This window comes from Heptranchias perlo, chromosome 18 (genome assembly GCF_035084215.1).
Source record: "Heptranchias perlo isolate sHepPer1 chromosome 18, sHepPer1.hap1, whole genome shotgun sequence".
NCBI classification, from domain to species: domain Eukaryota; kingdom Metazoa; phylum Chordata; class Chondrichthyes; order Hexanchiformes; family Hexanchidae; genus Heptranchias; species Heptranchias perlo.
The window spans coordinates 44,196,955-44,217,683 of NC_090342.1; the positions used below are offsets into that span (position 1 = coordinate 44,196,955).

Sequence of the window (20,729 nt, forward strand, 5' to 3'; positions counted from 1 at the left end):
TTCATCACTCCACCATTGGCAGTTGTGACTTCAGCTGCCCAGGACCTAAGCTATGGAATTCCCTCCTTAAACCTTTTTGCCTCTCTACCTCTTTCTCCTCCATTAAGACGCTCCTTAAAACCTACCTCTTTGACCAAGCTTTGATCACCTGTCCTAATATCTCCTTATGTGGCTCGGTGTCAAATTTTGTTTGATAATCGCTCCTGTGAAGCGCTTTGGAACGTTTTACTACTTAAAGGTGCTGTTTAAATACAAGTTTACAAGTTGTTATTGTTGTTTATATCGGGTGATGCTGGTATATTTCTTAGCAAGTCTCTGCTACAGCTTTCAAAAATCTAAAGAAGTATGTTCAGCCAAAGGACATCATCATCCAAATATATGTAGAAAAATAACACCATACAGTAAACCATTGAAATGGACCCTGGTGTTTGAGAAACTTATTGGGAGACAGAGATGTATTTTTGTATCAAAGTGTACCACAACTAGAGTGTTGTAAGACACCAATGAGCTGGTTCTGACAAAGGCAGCACAGTGAGGAGCAAAACAAGTGAATATAAACACATACAATAATTAAATTCTAACCTGTTCAGCAACTCGCTGAGTAAGATTTAACTTTTGTGGGGGGTTTTTGATAGTTAGTTTTTGACCTTGTGCATTCCAGAGAGAGATTCTCAGCAAGCAGCAAGTCCAATCATTAGCAGCTGGCAGGATCTCCAGTCTCATGATCATGATTCACATTGAAATGAATGGAAGGTAAATTGTAGCCCAGAAGCAGTGAACAAGGACAGGGGCATGGCTATCTTTAGAGAAGGATATCACAGGCAATAAAAGTTCCCGTCAACATATTTCAGACCCAAACCTATTAACATGTTCAATGTACAGCCCATTGGTTTTCAAACTCTTTGTGTGAGGAACCCCTGTGCATATTAATACACTCCTAGAGACCCCCTGTAAATCCTGTCACGGTCTCAAGTGCCCCTTGTAAATAGTGAGACATTTTGGGGGCCCCCTGCAAAGACTGGCATTCTCTCAGAGACAACCTATCTTACCTTCTGAAGGGTAGTGTCAGCTCCCTAAAGGAACACAGTGCCATCACGGCCGAAAATGTTTTCATTTTCAGTCCATACACAGCAACAGAAACAATGTGGCATTTGTCTGCATTTGCTGACTTGACCTACTTCATAGAATCACACAGCACAGAAGGAGGCCATTCGGCCCACCGTGCCTGTGGCGGCTCTTTGAAAGAGCTATTGAATTAGTCCCACTCCCTTGCTCTTTCTCCATAGCATTGCAATTTTTTCCTTTTCAAGTATTTATCCAATTCCCTTTTGAAAGTTACTATTGAATCTGCTTCCACCACCCTTTCAAGCAATGCATTCCAGACCATAAAAAAATGCATTAAAAAATGTCTCCTCATCTCCCCTCTGGCTTTTGTGCCAATTAACTTAAATCTGTGTCCTCTGGTTACCAACCTTCCGCCAGTAGAAACAGTTTCTCCCTATCTACTCTATCAAATCTCCTCATAATTTTGAACACCTCGATCAAATTTCCCCTTAACCTACTTAATACAGAATTTTCGAGACACTCTGCTCAGAGTACTTGGTATGGCCAGCCAAGACAAACAGAAATCCTATTGCCCTTGATGACCCCCCTAGAGTTCATAGACCCCCCCCCCCCGGTTTGGAAACCTACGCTCTAGCCAGCCAACTGAAACACTGGGAACGCACATTGATAAGAACTGAATGAGACGTTTTTTGTTTAACTTAAGGTTTTATTTGCAGGGAATTAAGTGTTTTTTTTAAACACAATTTCCAAATGGTTACGGAGTCCAGAATGAGGAAAATTTTTAAAAAATGACATTTGTGATTTACAACTTACCTCTCTCCATTATTACAAAACCAACATCACAAAATAAGAACAATGGATTGCCAACATCAGGACAATCAGCACTTGTACTAGTTGTGTACACAGCTTCCAACAATAAATCTTACAAGCTTCAGATATTCAATGCATAACAGCTAGCTGCAGTTACTATACAGCAAAATACAGTACATTAGCTAGTCCTTACTATTCCCTATGCACATCACAGTCATTGACTCCGTTTTTAAACTTTCTTCAAACCCATGTATGAGGGACCAGACGACCTTGACTCAGAATGCTGCGGCAATTTGATTTGTACATTATGCGTAAAGGTACAACACTGCTTTTACTCATGGTGAATGGATGAAAACCATTCCAAATTATATTTCACCCCCAGATTTCTCCTCGTCTACAACCATGTTTCACAGTTTTGAGCATGTTACAATGCAACTCTGGGAACTAACAGTCTGTCCGACCTTCTCGTTTACAGGCATGCGTGTAATACTTAGGAACAGCAATATACAGTTTGAAAGGTGTTTTGATAAGTCTGGGCTACATTGGCAGGGACGTTCTGTCGATTTTGTTTCCAAAGGATGCTGAAACATGGCAAAAAGGGACATTCGTTCACGATGACGGGGCTTTGCTTCTCGTCAATGTAAGATGCACCAAGCTTTTCAACAGTGTGTTGCCACGGAGGTGTAGGTGGACATCTCCCGCCGTATTGTGCTGAATGGAGAGAGCTCAAGTTCTGTGGTAAACTCGTTGTCGTTGTCGTCGCTTGCGACAGTGGACGACTTTGGGCCGCATTCCTCACAACAGCAGCAGCAGCAGTCCAAGAAGGCGCGGCTGAACGGCTTGCAGAGGCAGAAGAGGACTACTGGGGTTACACAAGACTTGAAGAACAAAAGGAACTGACTAATGAGCTGAAGAAGATCCACCGTCTGCTGGGAGACCCCGGTGGCCATGTAGGCAGTCACAATGTTGCAGATGTTTTCGGGGATGATGCAGAACCCATAGAGAATGGTCAAGGCCACCACCGTGCAGTTCATCTGGCCTTCGAGCTGAATCTGGCGTTTATTCCCTCTGGCGCAGGACTTCTCCGCCTTCCTGATTTTTCTAGCTGTCACAATGGAGCTGCCGATTGTGAAGACGGTGGGCAAACAGAAGTAGCAGCCAAAGTACCACCACATCCTGGCACTGTCGTAAGTAAGTGCCAGCACATAAATAGAGTCCGGTAATTTAGGAGATATCTTCACAACACAGCGGTCAGCAGTCAAGTCGGAAGCCGCCACCTCCTCTGTTACCAACTGCCGAAGAGCAATCTCGGGTAGCGCCAGTAACATGGCACCCACCCAGATGACGGCCAGCTTGGCCGTTGTCGATGAGCAGTTCTCAATCATCTCGTAGTACATCTGCACATTGGTGGCCGCTCTGAACCTGTCAATGCACAGCGCGCACAAAGTGAAGGTTGTGACTCCGAGGGAAGCAACCTGTCGAAGAAAAGATCAAGAGAAAAATGTTAAGGGTGCAATATTATTTCTTGTGGCACTGGGAAACGTTCCTGAGTCAGATTGGTTGAGTGATGATCTATGTCCACCATTAGTTAGTGCTATTAGCAAGTGCAATTTTTATTTCCATTTTGTAAGGTTATATTTGACTTTATTCAGCAATATTAACCTGTTTATTGTACACAGGTTAACATGTTTGTATGCTAATGCTGCACACTCTGAGTTCACCCCAAAGGGGAATTTCAAAATAATTTTTTTGGGGAGGTCAGAACTGCTAAAAAGGAAAATTCAACATTGTATTTTCTGCAGATTTGACCATTAAAAGGTTTTCTAAAGAAAGCACTAGTATTTATATAGCACCTTTCATGACCTCACAGTCAAGTAAGTACTTTTGAAGTGTAGTCACTTTTGTACTGTAGGGAAACGCAGCAGCTAATTTGCACACAGCAAGGTCCCAGAAACAGCAATGAAATAAAAGACCAGATAATCTGTTTCGTGATGTTGGTGAGGGATAAATGTTGGCCAGGACACCAGGAGAAGTCCCCTGATCTTCAAAAAGTGCCATGGAATCCTTTACATCCACCTGAGAGGACAGGCGGGGCCTCGGTTTAACATCTCATCCAAAAGACGGCACCTCCAACAGTGCAGCACTCTCTCAGTATTGCACTGAAGTGTCAGCCTAGAGCCTCACTGGAGTGGGGTTTGAACCCACGACCTTCTGACTCAGAAGTGAATGTACGAGCACTGAGCCAAGGCTGACATCTCTTATGGTTTTTTTGTTCAAAACACCATTATCACAATCCCTTTTAAATCAAAGTGCTATTTCAGTTGCTATTCTTGTGTTATATTGTAGTGTTAAGCCAAAATCATCCTTTGAACACTCAGAGTTTGGCACTCTTCAGGGTTCAAAATTAACAAATTCAACTGAAAATGTATTATTTTCTTTAAAAAAAGTTTCTTGAAGTTCTGAACAGATCAGCTTAAATGTGGTGTGTGTGCTATTGTGACACGTAACACATATTATGTATACATCTAATATACAGCCACTGTAAAACTTTCTCAAAGTCTGCATTCTACGCAACGCATCCAGTGACTATTATTGTACCTCTCCAAATCCTTCATTTCACTTTCCCCAAAAATCTGCATTTTTAGTAGCATTTGTAGTAGCATTTTATGCTATGTCATCACAAGCACTGACATAGAACACTGTTTACCAAAAATACTGCCCAACCACCACCTTAAGCATCGAATCCCTCCACCACCAGCGCACCATGGCTACAGTGTGTATTATCTACAGGATACACTGCAGCAACTCGCCAAGGCTTCTTTGACAGTACCTCCCAAACCCCCGACCTCCACCATCTAGAAGGAGGCAGTGAGTGCATGGGAACACCATCACTTCCAAGTTTCCCTCCAAGTCACACACGATCCCGACTTGGACACGGGAGGACTCACTCAGGCCGGGTGGGCTCAGGCTGGGAGGACTCACTCAGGCTGGGAGCACTCAGGCTGGGAGGACTCAGGCTGGGAGGACTCACTCAGGCTGAAAGGACTCACTCAGGCTGAAAGGACTCAGGCTGGGAGGTCTCACTCAGGCTGGGAGGACTCAGGCTGGGAGGACTCACTCAGGCTGGGAGGACTCAGGCTGGGAGGACTCACTCAGGCTGGGAGGACTCAGGCTGGGAGGACTCACTCAGGCCGGGTGTGCTCAGGCTGGGAGGACTCACTCAGGCTGGGAGCACTCAGGCTGGGAGCACTCACTCAGGCTGAGAGGACTCAGGCTGGGAGGACTCACTCAGGCTGGGAGGACTCGCTTGGATAAATTCCTGGAACTCCCTGCTTAACAGCACTGCGGTAGCACCTACACTACACGGACTGCAGCGGATTCAAGAAGAAAGTTCACCACCATCTTCTCAAGGGCAACTAAGGATGGGTAATAAATGCTGGCCTTGCTAGTGACTCCCATATCCCAAGAATGAATTAAATAAATTTACTAAACTTCCGCAGTCAATTAATTAATCAATATTACAGACCACAAGCATCTCACAGTGTAAAATAGAGAGGAGACATACAAACTCAGACTGCTCTGACAGAACAAGGCTGATCTTTGATCAGTCTTATCTTCCAAAGCATCTTTAAGAGCATGACTTTTTAAGAAAGTAATTTTTAAAATATTCACTCAAATAATGCTTATTTTTTAATTCCTAGCAAAGTGCTAGAGGCAATAAGTTGGGAACAAGATGGACGTCAGTAAACTATGCAGCAGTATGATGGGTGTGCGTGACATTAGGGAACCCCTCAACTTCAAACATCCTTCTGCAAGGGAACTTGTTAAATCAACACAAAAACAAAGTCAAAAATCTTCAACAGACTTGGCCATTAGTACTGAGAGAACTATTGCCCATGTTTTTCAGTCAGGTTTTTTTCTGTATGACAGTACTCCCTTCTGCAGAAATTGGAATGTTTCTGCTAATGGTGCTTCAAATGTTTTGAAATTGTAATTTAAAATAACTGACATGAAAGGCAGTGAGATGTGCTTCTCACTTAATCCAATTAAATCAAACTATCTGTGCACGTAAATCTTATGATTACAAGGCTGAGTGCATTGGATACAACAAAGGCTATGGGCCCCGACAACATCCCGGCTGTAGTGCTGAAGACTTGTGCGCCAGAACTAGCCGCGCCTCGAGCCAAGCTGTTCCAGTACAGTTACAACACTGGCATCTACCCGACAATGTGGAAAATTGCCCAGGTATGTCCTGTCCACAAAAAGCAGGACAAATCCAATCTGGCCAATTACCGCCCCATCAGTCTAATCAATCATCAGCAAAGTGATGGAAGGTGTCGTCGACAGTGCTATCAAGCGGCACTTACTCACCAATAACCTGCTCACCGATGCTCAGTTTGGGTTCTGCCAGGACCACTCGGCTTCAGACCTCATTACAGTCTTGGTCCAAACATGGACAAAAGAGAAGAATTCCAGAGATGAAATGAGGGTGACTGCCCTTGACATCAAGGCAGCATTTGACCGAGTGTGGCACCAAGGAACCCTAGTAAAATTGAAGTCAATGGGAATCAGGGGGAAAACTCTCCAGTGGCTGGAGTCATACCTAGCACAAAGGAAGATGGTAGTGGCTGTTGGAAGCCAATCACCTCAGCCCCAGGACATTGCTACAGGAGTTCCTCAGGGCAGTATCCTAGGCCCAACCATCTTCAACTGCTTCATCAATGACCTTCCCTCCATCATAAGGTCAGAAATGGGAATATTCGTTGATGATTGCACAGTGTTCAGTTCTATTTACAACCCATCAGATAATGAAGCAGTCCATGCCCGCATGCAGCAAGACCTGGACAACATCCAGGCTTGGACTGATAAGTGGCAAGTAACATTCGTGCCAGACAAGTGCCAGGCAATGACCATTTCCAACAAAAGAGAGTCTAACCACCTCCCCTTGACATTCAATGGCATTACCACCACCGAATCCCCCACCAGCAACATCCTGGGGTCACCACTGACCAGAAACTTAACTGAACCAGCCACATAAACACTGTGGCTACAAGAGCAGGTCAGAGGCTGGGTATTCTGCGGCGAGTGACTCACCTCCTGACTCCCCAAAGCCTTTCCACCATCTACAAGGCACAAGTCAGGAGTGTGATGGAATACTCTCCACTTGCCTGGATGAGTGCAGCTCCAACAACACTCAAGAAGCTCGACACCATCCAGGACAAAGCAGCCCGCTTGATTGGCACCCCATCCACCACCCTAAACATTCACACCCTTCACCACCGGCGCACTGTGGCTGCAGTGTGTACCATCTACAGGATGCACTGCAGCAACTCGCCAAGGCTTCTGCAACAGCACCTCCCAAACCCGCAGCCTCCACCACCTAGAAGGACAAGGGCAGCAGGCACATGGGAACAACACCACCTTCACGTTCCCCTCCAAGTCACACACCATCCCGACTTGGAAATATATCGCCATTCCTTCATCGTCACTGGGTCAAAATCCTGGAACTCCCTTCCTAACAGCACTATGGGAGAACCTTCAACATGGACTGCAGCGGTTCAAGAATGCGGCTCACCACCACCTTCTCAAGGGCAATTAGGGATGGGCAATAAATGCTGGCTTTGCCAGCGACGCCTACATCCCATGAACGAATAAAAAAAAGGTACAGCATACTGTACAGTATTTACATTGGATCGACTACAGGTTTTGTGTAAGTGATAGAGATGTATAAATTGCAAATATCACAATGTTACTGTGTTACAAATAGTTGCTTCAAAGCAGGGTGTTTTACTTAAGTATTGCCCACTGTGAGGCTTTGAATCATAGATATGATTCCATTTGCAGGGGAGAGAGGAGAGGGGAGAAAATTAAACTCCTGCCTCTGTAGGTATTGGTTTCTTTTTCACTACACTGTTCCTTTTTATATATAGAAGTTATAGTTTAGTTTAAACCCAGCACTTTATTTGAATTGAGACACATTTCCCTACCCCGACTTTCCGATAAGAAGTGCTCACCTTTGTACAAAGCCAATCCTGTTAAGTGTCTCTTCACATTATGCATAGGAAGAAGGGAAAAACAGAAGCTGACTGAAAACAAGAGGTGACTCAGATAATTCCTAGACTTACACTTTTTCACTACAGTTATTGATAGGAAGAATTTCACCCACAGAGAGTTTGATGATTATAAGCAAGAAAAATTGATTCTGCACATTGCCACTTTAAATTTTGTATTGCTCCTCATTTGTGTTTCTTCATTTATAATTGGAGGCATGCAAATTCTGGACACTGACATTTACTGTGAAAAGACTTGTGAGACCATTTGATGTGTTTGTGCATTTAACATCATCCTTCCCTGCATCCCTCCCCCCTCCCCCCAAATATTCTCCCTTTCACTCCTCTTTTCCTGAAAGCACTGACTTGTGGCTGGAGTATGGCTCCATGGGCACTCGATACCCTCCAGTTCCTTACTCGAGTGATCATTCTTCGAGTGCGAGTCTAGACAATGGCTGGGGTTTTCTGCTTCTGTACTCGTTCGTCTACGATCTTCTGCCCATTCCCTTTAATCATGGACTGGCGAGTTCAGAAGCAGAAAGCCCATGTCAATGAAGGTAGGGAGCTATTCAACGGCAGATTGTATCATAACCAAGTCTGATCCTGTCCTCACCTGACATCCACATTACTAGATAGTAACCAAGAGCACGAACCCTGGCTCATTTTTCCCCTTCATTCAAAACAATTTTTTGGCTGAGATCAACTGATGCATCACAGGGCAAAGATCAAACCTGGTATCTTTTGGCCTTTATGGCATTTAACTAATTTCAAAGTGTACTATATGTAGAAATATAATGACCATATTATTGCAGAAGTTCACTTTTTTTGCTGTTAATTCACTTATGATGTCCAGACACTGTGGCAAAGCAATTTTAAAAAGCAAATAGGATGCTGGGATATCTAACCAGAACATTACAATATAAGTCTGCTTTACAATGTATGGGCCAGGCCGCACTTAGAGTGTAGTGCTCACTTTTGGTCAACATGCTACAAAAAGAACTTGCATCAGAAACTGATCTCATGTGCAAAGTAATGAACTATGAAGAAAAAATAATGGTTATATTATGTTACACCATTATATATTATATATTTGCTCCTTGAAAGTGGAGTCACAGGTGGATAGGGTGGTGAAGAAGGCATTCAGCATGCTTGGTTTAATTGGTCAGAACATTGAATACAGGAGTTGGGATGTCTTGTTGAAGTTGTACAAGACATTAGTAAGGCCACACTTGGAATACTGTGTACAGTTCTGGTCACCCTATTATAGAAAGGATATTATTAAACTAGAGAGTGCAGAAAAGATTTACTAGGATGCTACCGGGACTTGATGGTTTGATTTATAGGGAGAGGTTGGATAGACTGAGACTTTTTTCCCTGGAGAGTAGGAGGTTTAGGGGTGATCTTATAGAAGTCTATAAAATAATGAGGGGCATAGATAAGGTAGATAGTCAAAATCTTTTCCCAAAGGTAGGGGAGTCTATAACGAGGGGGCATAGATTTAAGGTGAGAGGGGAGAGATACAAAAGGGTCCAGAGGGGCAATTTTTTCACTCAAAGGGTGGTGAGAGTCTGGAACGAGCTGCCAGAGGCAGTAGTAGAGGCGGGTACAATTTTGTCTTTTAAAAAGCATTTGGACAGTTACATGGGTAAGATGGGTATAGAGGGATATGGGCCAAGTGCAGGCAATTGGGACTAGCTTAGTGGTATAAACTGGGCGACATGGACATGTTGGGCCGAAGGGCCTGTTTCCATGTTGTAAACTTCTATGATTCTATTCTATTCTATTATGTTTTCATTATATTGTTATAAGGAGCAGCTTAAGTTTTCCAGACTAGAAAGGAGTCAGTTAACAGATGGTAGGCCCCATGGGAGTACATTAAAAATCAGATGGTGTAAATAAGATGAACCCAGATCATTACTTTAAAGTACACCAGGATAAAATACATAATTGGAAATTGCTGAAAAGTAAATTCAGAACTTATATCAGAAAGAACTTCTTTACCCAAAAATTGATAAATTCTGCTAGACTAGTTACAGATAGAAAAACATTCGGGTCATTGAGAATACAATTAGATGCCATGTTGATAGAATTTATGTACTGGAGGGATGAATTTCAATGGAGTCAAATGCTTTTTTCTCATCCCTGCCTTTTCTTATATTGTTCTGTTAATAGAAGTGATGCTGCACATGAGGCGCATATATATTAATCTGAAGTTACCTACTGTACAACATGTTAGAACTATTTGGACAATCATTCGGTGTTTATCTGGCCATGGTCAAGATCTTTGTGCCACATTGGCTTGTGATAACCCTTCCACTCAATGTTAATATCGTACTTGTCCATCAAACCTCTTGAAATTATAACATGCATATTTTAATTTAAAAAGCTCATCAATTTGGTAGAAAAATTAAAAGCTCTCTGAACATTCCTATATGTTTGCACTTTTATCCAGTGTGGTAGATGTGTACTAATTGTCAATCTCATATATTTTCTGCACTAATTTAGTTCATGTCATTTTGTATTTTTTATGCTGTGGGTTGTATTGCGAGATATTGTGAGATGAATGTTGGGACAGGCTGAATGGGCTAAACGGGCTTATGTTCGTACTGTTGAAGTTTGATCTGCGTGCAGTTAGCCGACAAGAATTGCGGAGGGGGGAGGGGGAGGAACATGTGGTGGGTTATTCTGGCGGGTGCATGAAAGGGGGAGGGGGGAAATTGGTCAGGCAACTTCTGTTTGGGCTGTAATTCTATGACTGGAAATGATAATTTCTGATTCAATATGATCTGACATGTAACCTTGAACATTTTAAGTACGATTCTTTGAATGTCCGTAGAATAGTAGTAAAGCTCATTTCAAAGAAACATTCATTTGCATTAGTGGTGGGAATGAAGATGACAACCTACATATCGACAGCTACGGCACTCTTCTTATGTGACCTTAGACCCATCCGAGTATTAAAAATATTATTTAAAAGACCTTGGCAAAGAAGCAATATTTTAGATCCATCTTTGTAATTAAATGCTGAAACTATTTTGAATTAATTCATTTCACGATGTGATGAAGCTTTCTGTTGTGGTGAATTAAGAAATCTCTGCAATTGTTTCCCTGCCCTTGGGAGGAGAGGGAAAATCAGCCGGGATTCCCACTTCTGATCACGATTCATTGACCCCTGTTGGAAAATGCACAAAGGGTCGGACTTGTCTCTTACTAGCTAGGCCTGCCAGTGGGCAAGGTACTGGAGGGCTGATGTCCACAGAACCATATCCCAGCGCTTTCAGAAAAGAAAAGCGGATTTTTTTTTCTCTTCTTAACTTTTTAAACTGCACATCTCAAACTTTAAGTATTTGAAGGCGTTATGTTAAAAAAATAAAGTCCACTTGATAATTCAGATAATTCAGAATCTCTAAGAACACTGGATGAGAAAGCGTATTGTTAAGCAATAGTGTTGTGTCTGACACACTTATGGAGGCTTGTTGACGTACAGCAGTTAAAGTCATACTGCAGCAGCCTATGGATGGATCCTATATAGAAATTAAAAGAGATTTTGAATTGGGCCGGAATACAAGCGCATTGAATTAATTTGCAAAGTTGAGCATCAATGAGACAGGATTCCTTTAAGACTATTATCTGTTTCAGCTCAATAAAACACCGACTCATTTAGTCAGTAATTGGCTAGCATCCTCCTGCCATTCCCCATTATTACCAGTAAAACATGGAATTAATTCTGTCTTATTTCACTTCAGGAGTCATTTAACAGAATCGATGGGTGCCGATTGGCTCTTTGCGCTTGGACACCTTGTCCTGTTATAATATTACTAACATAAATCAGTCCACAAGAGGCAATCTTAATATCTTATTGTATATACACAACATATGCATTTTCATAAGTAAACCTACAGGACAGGTGGGGCCGAATGTAAATTTTGAGCTTGCACACTATTTATATAAGGTTGATAAACTGTTGTAGCAGAGTGATTAGTATGGGAGTTATTATTTTAGATGATAACATCCTGCTTAATGTCACAAGGCAGATGAACGGACAAGCTATTTTCCCTGTCATGTCGTTACCAAGGAAACTGAAATAAAGCAAGATAAAATAAAGCAACTTTGAAGCAGCATATTATTCAATTCACTAATGAAGCTGCCTTACTTCCTGTTGTAGTACAATATATTGTTTAAACATCAGTTCTGATTAAAGTGCTCCTGAAACATTAAGCTATCTTTTTCATTCAGGAGTTGACTGACTTGCTGCGTATTTCCATTTTTGGGTTTTATTTCAGTTTTCCTGTATTGGTATTGACTTCTCTTTAACTCTTGCATTAGGTATTTGAATTCTGCTGTCCACGGTGATTGCATAACCACACTTTAAGGCTGCGTTTCTAATAAAAGTTGTATTTCTGTAAAGCAGTTGCCACTTTGCAACAATGCTATAGTAATAGTATAGCTCCAGAATTGGGACCTGACCCAATCCCAAAGGGGAGCAATGAGAGAACGTCTGGAGCAGGCAGTCTCACATCATTATACGGCGAATAACTCCAGCCCGGTGTGGGACCCAGTTTAAAAAAGTACTCAGGAGTCCTTGGACCTCCAGGGCACATTAACCTAACAGCACTGTGGGAGTACCTTCACCACATAGACTGCAACGGTTCAAGTCGGCGGCTCACCACCACCTTCTCAAGGGCAACAAATGCTGGCCTTGCTAACGACGCCCATATCCTAAGAATGAATATTTTTAAAAAAAAATATTGATTTAAACGTTTAGGGTGTGCGAGTGTCACAGTTAGTATCAAAATGTGTGTAAAATTCCATTAATGCCTGGGTAGATTGTTTTTTTTATTCCTCACCTCAAGATAAGGGATCACCTTACAGGAAAAATCTCCGAGCAGCCACTTTTTAGTCAGCTCATGAAATATGACCAGAGGCAGACAGAAAAAGATGATGAGAAAGTCCCAGAAAGCCAGATTGGCCAACAGTGAATTGGAGATACTCCTCATGTAATAGTTATGGCAGACAATGCACATGATGGATAGGTTTGCCATAATCCCAATCACAAATATGACAATGGAGAGACACATGACAGCATAGGCCCCATAGGAGTCCTCGGTCACAGGGTAGAAGGGGTTCTTCAGCTGGCGTCTCCTCCCTGGTGCTTGTGCAGGTAGTACTGCCGGAGCACCCTCCAAGATAAAGCCATTGGAGGTGTTGTGGAATCCTTCCATTCTGGTGTGTGTGTCAGAGCGATCTGCCGATGTATTGAGAAACAGCGGAGCAGCTTCCTGCTCCTGGATATACTGGAACTCGCTTGACCCCGTGGAGTTGAGAATATGAGAATGTTTACCCTTTTCTCTCTTCTTACTTTTACCTCTTGTTCGGTCATTGTTTTCAATCCCACTTGTTCCCCTTTTAAACCTTGCAATCGTGCTCATTTGGAAAATCCCATCCTGTCGCCTTCTCACGTCCCGTGAATGGTTATATCCAGTTGTTCTGGTTTCCATGACAGCAGGTATCTCAGGATCAAACTTTTCATGTTGAGATTCACTGTGTCTGGTGCCACGTTTCCCCGCAAATCTTTGTAAAATTGCCCCACTGTCCATGGGAACGTTCTCCGTTGCATTCTCGCGGATGTACTTCGAGAACTTTGACTTTTCCCACCACTGTTTGCCATTGACCAACGTCTGGTTGAAACGCAACCAAGTAGAATCCCTTCCCTTATGCTTTATTAACACCAAAAGGTTACTCGGTGAATTGTACTCATGCCCCAGCCCAGAGTCTGCACCATCCCCGTCTTCCGGCTCAAGCACAGATCCAGTAACTTCAAGTTTAGATACAGTTGGTTCAGGAGAAACCCCTATGACTTCATCTTCCTCAGTCCAAGTGCTGTTTACCTGGACCTGATTCGGTCTTGCTGAGGTAGCCCAAACTACACAGAGTGCAAGGGCTAGCACCGAGCACTGCATCTTCCGACTGCTGCTCAGCTCACAGAGGCGATTTGAAAGTACAATATTTATAAAGGCATCTGGTCCTTACCCATCTCACAGGAGCCCAAAACTCGGTATCATCGGAGCCGTTTTTCTTATATTAAGATACTGGTAGGTTGCAGCTTCGTGCTTCGAGTTTTAAAACATTGTCAGAAGTATTCTGCCCGGTAACTCAAGGCTTCTTGGAAACCCAGCGGCGGTTCCAGCATCAATAAAATACAAGTTTGAGCATCCTTGAGGAGCAACAGGATCATTCCTGCTCCCGTCTTTATCTCCCCACCCACAGCTCTCTCTGCATTTTATTTTCTGGTAGATTGTCCCTAGGTGTAGCTCACCTCTCCCTTTCTAATCGCTCCTACGCTTCGTTTTCACGTAGCAGCCGGCACGGTTTGTGCATGGTGTCGTTTTTTTGAACCGTCTTTTTTTTGGTCTGGCACACGGATCGGGGAGCGTTCAAACTTCTTTGTCCCACTCGGGCTTGAGGGGAGGACCCGAACCAGCCAGGGATGGGTCCGCAAACACTTTTGGGGGAAAGAGTGTCCAAGGAGCGAGAGAGCGCCGGTCCGTGTGTGTGGAGTACGTTCTGTGGACTTTGGTATGTTCCCCTGGCGGCTGGAATCTCCCCAGTCCTGATCTGTCAGAAGAGATCAATCAGGAACCGATCCGCACACTAACAGCTGGGGTCAGACTTTCCCCACTTATCTCGAAAGAACCTTCCAACCAGCAGAACGATTCCACGACGATTTTTCAACGGCTTCACTCTTGTTGCTTCGATCGGCACTTTTCACTCAAACCAAAAGATTTTACAGGTTGGCCGGACATTAGAATTGAAGGATCAATATTTTCAAACAAGTCTTCTCCCCCTCCTCCTTGCAAATGCCACACGTTTCACCCCAGCCCCCATATCGGTGTAAATGAATGACTTCACTTGCCCCTTTTGACTGCGGAGGGTTGACCACAGATTCCCATCATTCCAGCGTCTCTTTCATTCTACCTGCCACAAGTCTGGGCACCAGCCTCTTCTACATCCACCTGGAGCACAGTGAGAGCCCTCGGGTATAAGCACACTCGTCTCAAATCACCAAGAAACAATTTCACCCGGATAATGTGCCAACAGCTCCCTCCTGTGAAAGGAAAGTCATTGCAACAGAAGCGAACGCACAACCACAACCTGATCTGAGCTTCACATTTCCCTTCCCCAGCTCTGCTCCTTTATTGGAAAATGTTTATTAAAATAGAGCAAAAAATGTTTGCCAAAGGTTCTGACCCAGAGGTATCATAATGTGTCAAGGGTTGCAGGAGAGAGACTTCAAGGACAATTCTGGGATTCGGCAGTACTTGGACTGATAATTCACATGGAATATGCTCCATTTGCGTGGAACATCACCACAATTGGTGTGATCTACACACAGGCTACACTAAAGAACCGCCCATCTAACTATACAACAGAATCATCAGAGTTCCCATCCGGTTTGCACAAACTGTAATGAAAACTATTATCCATTCACGTGTTATTTTCTCTTTCTTTCTAAATCATATATGAGTTAGTTTTGAATTCAACGTAGAAATGTATAATTACTGCTTTGCCCTGTATATGAATTCATAAAAACAATATAAAATTGTCAGCTTTGCTCAGTTGATAGCAGTCGCTGGGTCAGAAAATTATAGGTTTAAAGCCCACTCTAAGACTTCTGTATATAGTCTAAGCTGATACTTAATGCATTACTTTACTGAGGGAGTGCTGCATTGTCGGGGGGATGATATTTTAGATGAGACATTACACCAAGGCCCTGTCTGCCTGTTAATGTGTCAGTAAAAGATCCCATGACTCTATTTCAAGAGCACAGGTTTCTTCTGATACCAACAGTATTTCCTCAGTCAAAGACAGATTATCTGGTCATTTATCTAATTTGCTTTTTGTAGGATCTTGCTGTGTGAAAATTGTTTTTTGCAGTTGCTGACAAGGAGGACTGCAATTCAAAAAGCCATTCATTGGCTGTGAAGCTCTGAGATATACGACAACAACAACTTGCATTTATATAGCACCTTTAACGCAGTAAAACGTCCCCAGGCACTTCACAGGAGCGTTATTAGACAAAATTTGACAATGAGCCACATAAAGAGATATTAGGACAGGTAACCAAAAGCTTGGTCAAAGAGGTAGGTTTTAAGGAGTGTCTTAAAGGAGGAGAGAGAGAGGCGAGAGGTTTATGGAGGCAATTCCAGAGCTTAGGGCCTAGGCAGCTGAAGGCACGGCTGCCAATGATGGAACGATTAAAATTGGGGATGCACAAGAGGCCAGAACTGGAGGAGCACAGAGATCTCGGAGGGTTGTAGGGCTGGAAGAGGTCACAGAGTTAGGGATTTTAAAATCGAGGCATTGCCAGACTGGGAGCCAATGTAGATCAGCAAGCACAGGGGTGATGGATGAACGTAACTTGGTGCATGTTATGATATGGGCAGCAAAGTTTGGGATGACCTCAAGTTTACAGGGGGTGCAAGGTGAGAGGCCGGTCAGGAGCATTGGAATAGTCTAGAGGTAACAAAGGCACAGATGAGGGTTTCAGCAGCAGATGAGCTGTGGCAGGGGTGGAGACGCGCGATGTTACAATGGGTGGAAGTAGGCAGTCTTGGCGATGGAGCTCATCTCAGGGTCAAATAGGACGCCAAGGTTGTGAACGGTCTGGTTCAGCCTCAGACAGTGGCCAGGGAGAGGGATGGAGTCAATGGCTAGGGAACAGAGTTAGTGGCAGGCACCGAAGACAATGGCTTTGGTCTTCCCAATATTTAGTTGGAGGAAATTTCTGCTGGAAATCCTAGAGAACTGTGGGAAAGCTGGCAATTCTAAACTACACTACAGACATTCTGTAAAACAAAAGGTTACTCCTTGAATGTTGCAAACTAAAACTCAAAGGACTGTATCTATCCTGGTGTTACCAAAGGTCAAAGGAGATGTTGCCTGCTTGGCCAGGTCTGAGCAAGACTTCTCAAGGCTGAGTAGTCTTTTTGTTACAAGATCCATTACACACTAAAGAGCAGGAAGAGCCTTGGGACAATTGGAATTCGAGCCTCAGTGTCCTGATCATGAACTGAGCATCAGAAAAGATAAGTGTAGTACCTGGCATTCATAAAACTAATTGACATCTGCCAATCATAGTATCTGACACATCTGTCCAGTTGAAAGACCTGGGATAAGATGGATGTAACAGAGATAATCCTTTTGAATTGTCAGTAATGTTTTGGTCCCATAAGTGGGAATTTATTGGTAAAAATTAGATATAAAAGCAACAACAACTTGCATTTATATAGTGCTTTTAAGGTAGTAAAATGCCTCAAGGTGCTTCACAGGAGCGATTTTCAAACAAAATCTGATATTGAGCCACATGAGGAAATATTAGGACAGGTGACCAAAAGCTTGGTCAGAGAGGTAGGTTTTAAGGAGCTTCTTAAAGGAGAGAGGCAGAGAGGTTCAGGGAGCGAATTCCAGAGCTGAAGGCCTCGGCAGCTGAAGGCACAGCCACCAATAATGGAGTGATTAAAATCAGGGATGCACAAGAGGCAAGATTGGAGGAGCGCGGAGATCTTGAAGGGTTGTAGGACTGGAGGAGATTACAGAGATAGGGAGGGGCGAGACCATGGAGGGATTTGAACACAAGGATGAGAATTTTAAAATCAAGGCGTTCCTGGACTGAAAGCCAATGTAGGTCAGCGAGCAAAAGGGTGATGGATGAACAGTACTTGGTGTGAGTTAGGATACGGGCAGTAGAGTTTTGGATGAGCTCAAGTTTATGGAGGATGGAAGATGGGAGGCCAGACAGGAGAGCATTGGAATAGTCATGTCGAGAGGTAACAAAGCCATGGATGAGGGTTTTAGTAGCAGATGAGCTGAGGCAGTGATGAAGATGGGCGATGTTACGGAAGTAGAAGTAGGCGGTCTTGGTGATGGAGCGGATATGTGGTTAGAAGTTCATGTCAAGGTCAAATAGGATGCCAAGGTTGTGAACGGTCTGCTTCAGCCTTAGTCAGCGGCCAGGGAGAGAGATGAAGTCGGTGGCCAGGGAATGGAGTTTGTCCTGGTTTATGTGGACCTGTGTGTAATCCCATTGTTAGCAAAGACCTGCGATGCTAGTGAGTAAACGAGTGACCTGACATGTCTTGGTGCTAGTGGTTCATTGGTTGAAAGTCATTGGGTACCAACAGGGCTGTGTGAGGTGATTGACACCAGAAGGGCTGAACTCTTCTAATACATGTGTAACTCAGATTGGTCAATAGAATTGAGATTGAGATTCTTTGGAAATGAAGAATATATAAATTGGTGTTTTTTGACACTGAAGATCAGTCTCAGTCCTCAGTCTTGAGTTCTTAGTGTAGTACTTGCAGTAGTTTTTGTAGTAGAAGGTGCAGGAGGGTCTAGTGCACGTAGAAGGATGTCTCTGTAAAATCGGAATGTGTATCTCCAACAGAGAAAGATTACAGAAGCTAAGATTGTACAGCTGTACCAGCTAAATAAAGGCAGACATAAGTGTGTCACTTATGTGTATAATTTTCCCTAAGATCAAGGGAGGTGAGTTTTAAGCCAGGTTGTCCAGATACAACTACCAGTGCAGATGAATTTACCAAGGAGCAGATGATCCAGGAGGAATGAATAGCACCTCTACAGATTGAGGTTCGTCACTCTAAGAAAGCTAACACCATCCTCCCAGAGGAAGGCAATGAAACTAGTTCATCTGCATCAGCTCATAAGGTCGAGGTTGTTTAAGTTGTGGGGACATTGCTAACTATAAGTAGATAAACTTGGTTCTATTCAATAGACTGCCTCTCTAATGCTGTTAACATGTCAGCTATCAAGGGACTCTAATCATAAATTAATCTCATCAATTTATATCAATCTCAGACACGATCTCAACTATAAATTTATAATCAGCAAAAAGTTAATGCTGAATTATTGTGACATAATTAAATTATCCTTTGCAACTTATTTATTTTGCCAATTAACCCAATCTACTAATTACTTGCATACTCAATGTTTACATTGAAGTGCTGCTAACGAGGATTTTAAGGTTAATAAACAATTGTTAGTTCATGACTTTTTTTGTATGACTTCTTCTTTGATAAGTTGCAAGAAATGATTCATTCATTTACTCAACAGGTTGCACGGATGCTGATGGGAGGTTGGTAGTGTAAATGCTAATATAATCTGAACTGCTTGATGCAAGACCAAATTTAGGCATCATTAACTCCTAGACATAAACTGGGTGGTAAACCCCCAATAGTTTCTTGACAAGGAGTTAAGGTAAAGCGGTCAAGGATTCATCTGGTGCCCTTGAAGAATATTCTTGTCAGGGTATCGGTCCCAGTGTTCCTATAGAAGATTGAGGGTTCCAAGAAAGTATTAAGCTTTCCAGAAAGGACAGAAAGTTAAAAAGTTGTAAAGAACCTTTGAACATATTCTGCAAAAAGCAGAGATTATAAAAGGAAAATTTATAACATTAAAAAAGTTAAGAGTTTAATTGAACGGACGTTTGATTGAATGGCAGGTAGATGGAGTTGCTACAGATCAGCCATGATCTAATTGAATGGTGGAACAGGCTTGAGGGGCTGAATGGCCTTCTCCTGCTCCTATGTCAAACTCAAAGTGCATCACAGCTGTTACTTAATAGCTTGCCTCTGAACCACGTGTGATATAAGTAACAGGGCAGAGAGAGAGACAACAATGTGCAAAATTGGTTAAGCTGGGATAAGAAGCCAATGGCGACTCACCAAGGCATCAAGGAGAATAAGTTGAGTAAGCAAGGGGAAGGCAGCATTACCCAATGTGACAGCAGCCAGTCCACTAAACTGAAGAGAGTATTTTCATATTTCCGAGCAATAGATGAATAGGAGTTTGTTACTTTATTCAATGTGGAGCTGCATTCCTGTGTAACTGTTAATCCTATCAGGAAATGTTGAACAGGCTGGGGCTCGTTTCTCTAGAAAAGAGAACACACTGAGGGCTGATAAGATTATGAAAGGATTTGATAGCGTAGATGGAGAGATGTTTCCACTTGCAGGGAAGACCAGAACTAGGGGACATAAATATAAGATAGTCACTGATAAATCCAATTGGGAATTCAGGAGAAATCTCCTTACTCAGAACGTGGGATGTGCTACCCAAGGAGTAGTTGAGGCGAATAACATAGATGCATTTAACATAGAAACAAAGAAAATAGGAGCAAGAGTAGGCCCTTCGGGCCTGCTCCGCCATTCAAAATGATCATGGCTGATAGTCTAACTCAGTACCCTGTTCCTGCTTTTTCCCCATATCCCTTTAGCATTAAGAAACATATCTACCTCCTTCTTGAATACATCTAATGACTTGGCCTCCACTGCCTTCTGTGGTAGAGAATTCCACAGGTTCACCACCCTCTGAGTGAAGAAATTTCTCCTCATCTCGGTTCTAAATGGTATACCCCTTTTCCTGAGACTGTGACCCCTGGTTCTGGACTCCCCAGCCATCGGGAACATCCTCCCTGCATCTAATCTGTCTAGTCCTGTTACAATCTTATATGTTTCGATGAGATCACCTCCCATTCTTCTGAACTCTAGTGAATGTAGGCCTAAGCGACCCAATCTCTCCTCATATGTCAGTCCTGCCATCCCAGGGTAAGATAAGGGGAAGTTAGATAAACACATGAGGGAGAAAGGAATAGAAGGATATTCTGATAGGGTGAGATGAAGTAAGGAGAGAGGAGGGCTCGTGTGGAGCATAAACACCGGCATAGACCTGTTGGGCCAAATGGCCTGTTTCTGTGCTTTACATTCTATGTAATTCCATGTAATTAAC

The 20,729-nt window shown here is 43.1% G+C and overlaps 1 protein-coding gene across 1 annotated transcript; it reads right to left on the reverse strand.

The window, feature by feature from the left end:
* Window positions 1-1,774: 1,774 nt before the first annotated feature.
* On the reverse strand, window positions 1,775-14,939 carry LOC137335012 (prosaposin receptor GPR37-like). Its single transcript, XM_068000107.1, has 2 exons — window positions 12,773-14,939; window positions 1,775-3,350 (listed from the first exon to the last, which is right to left on the reverse strand). Exons 1-2 carry the CDS (start codon window positions 13,883-13,885, stop codon window positions 2,535-2,537), a joined length of 1,929 nt encoding a protein of 642 aa, XP_067856208.1. The 5' UTR covers window positions 13,886-14,939; the 3' UTR covers window positions 1,775-2,534.
* Between the last annotated feature and the right edge of the window lie 5,790 nt (window positions 14,940-20,729).

Excerpts from the sequence above, each read along its gene's own strand:
- LOC137335012 (XM_068000107.1), bottom strand. The coding sequence starts at position 13,885 with ATGCAGTGCTCGGTGCTAGCCCTTGCACTCTGTGTAGTTTGGGCTACC. Across the intron at positions 3,351-12,772 it reads AGGTGATCCCTTATCTTGAG|GTTGCTTCCCTCGGAGTCAC; the intron begins GTGAGGAATAAA and ends TTTCTTCGACAG.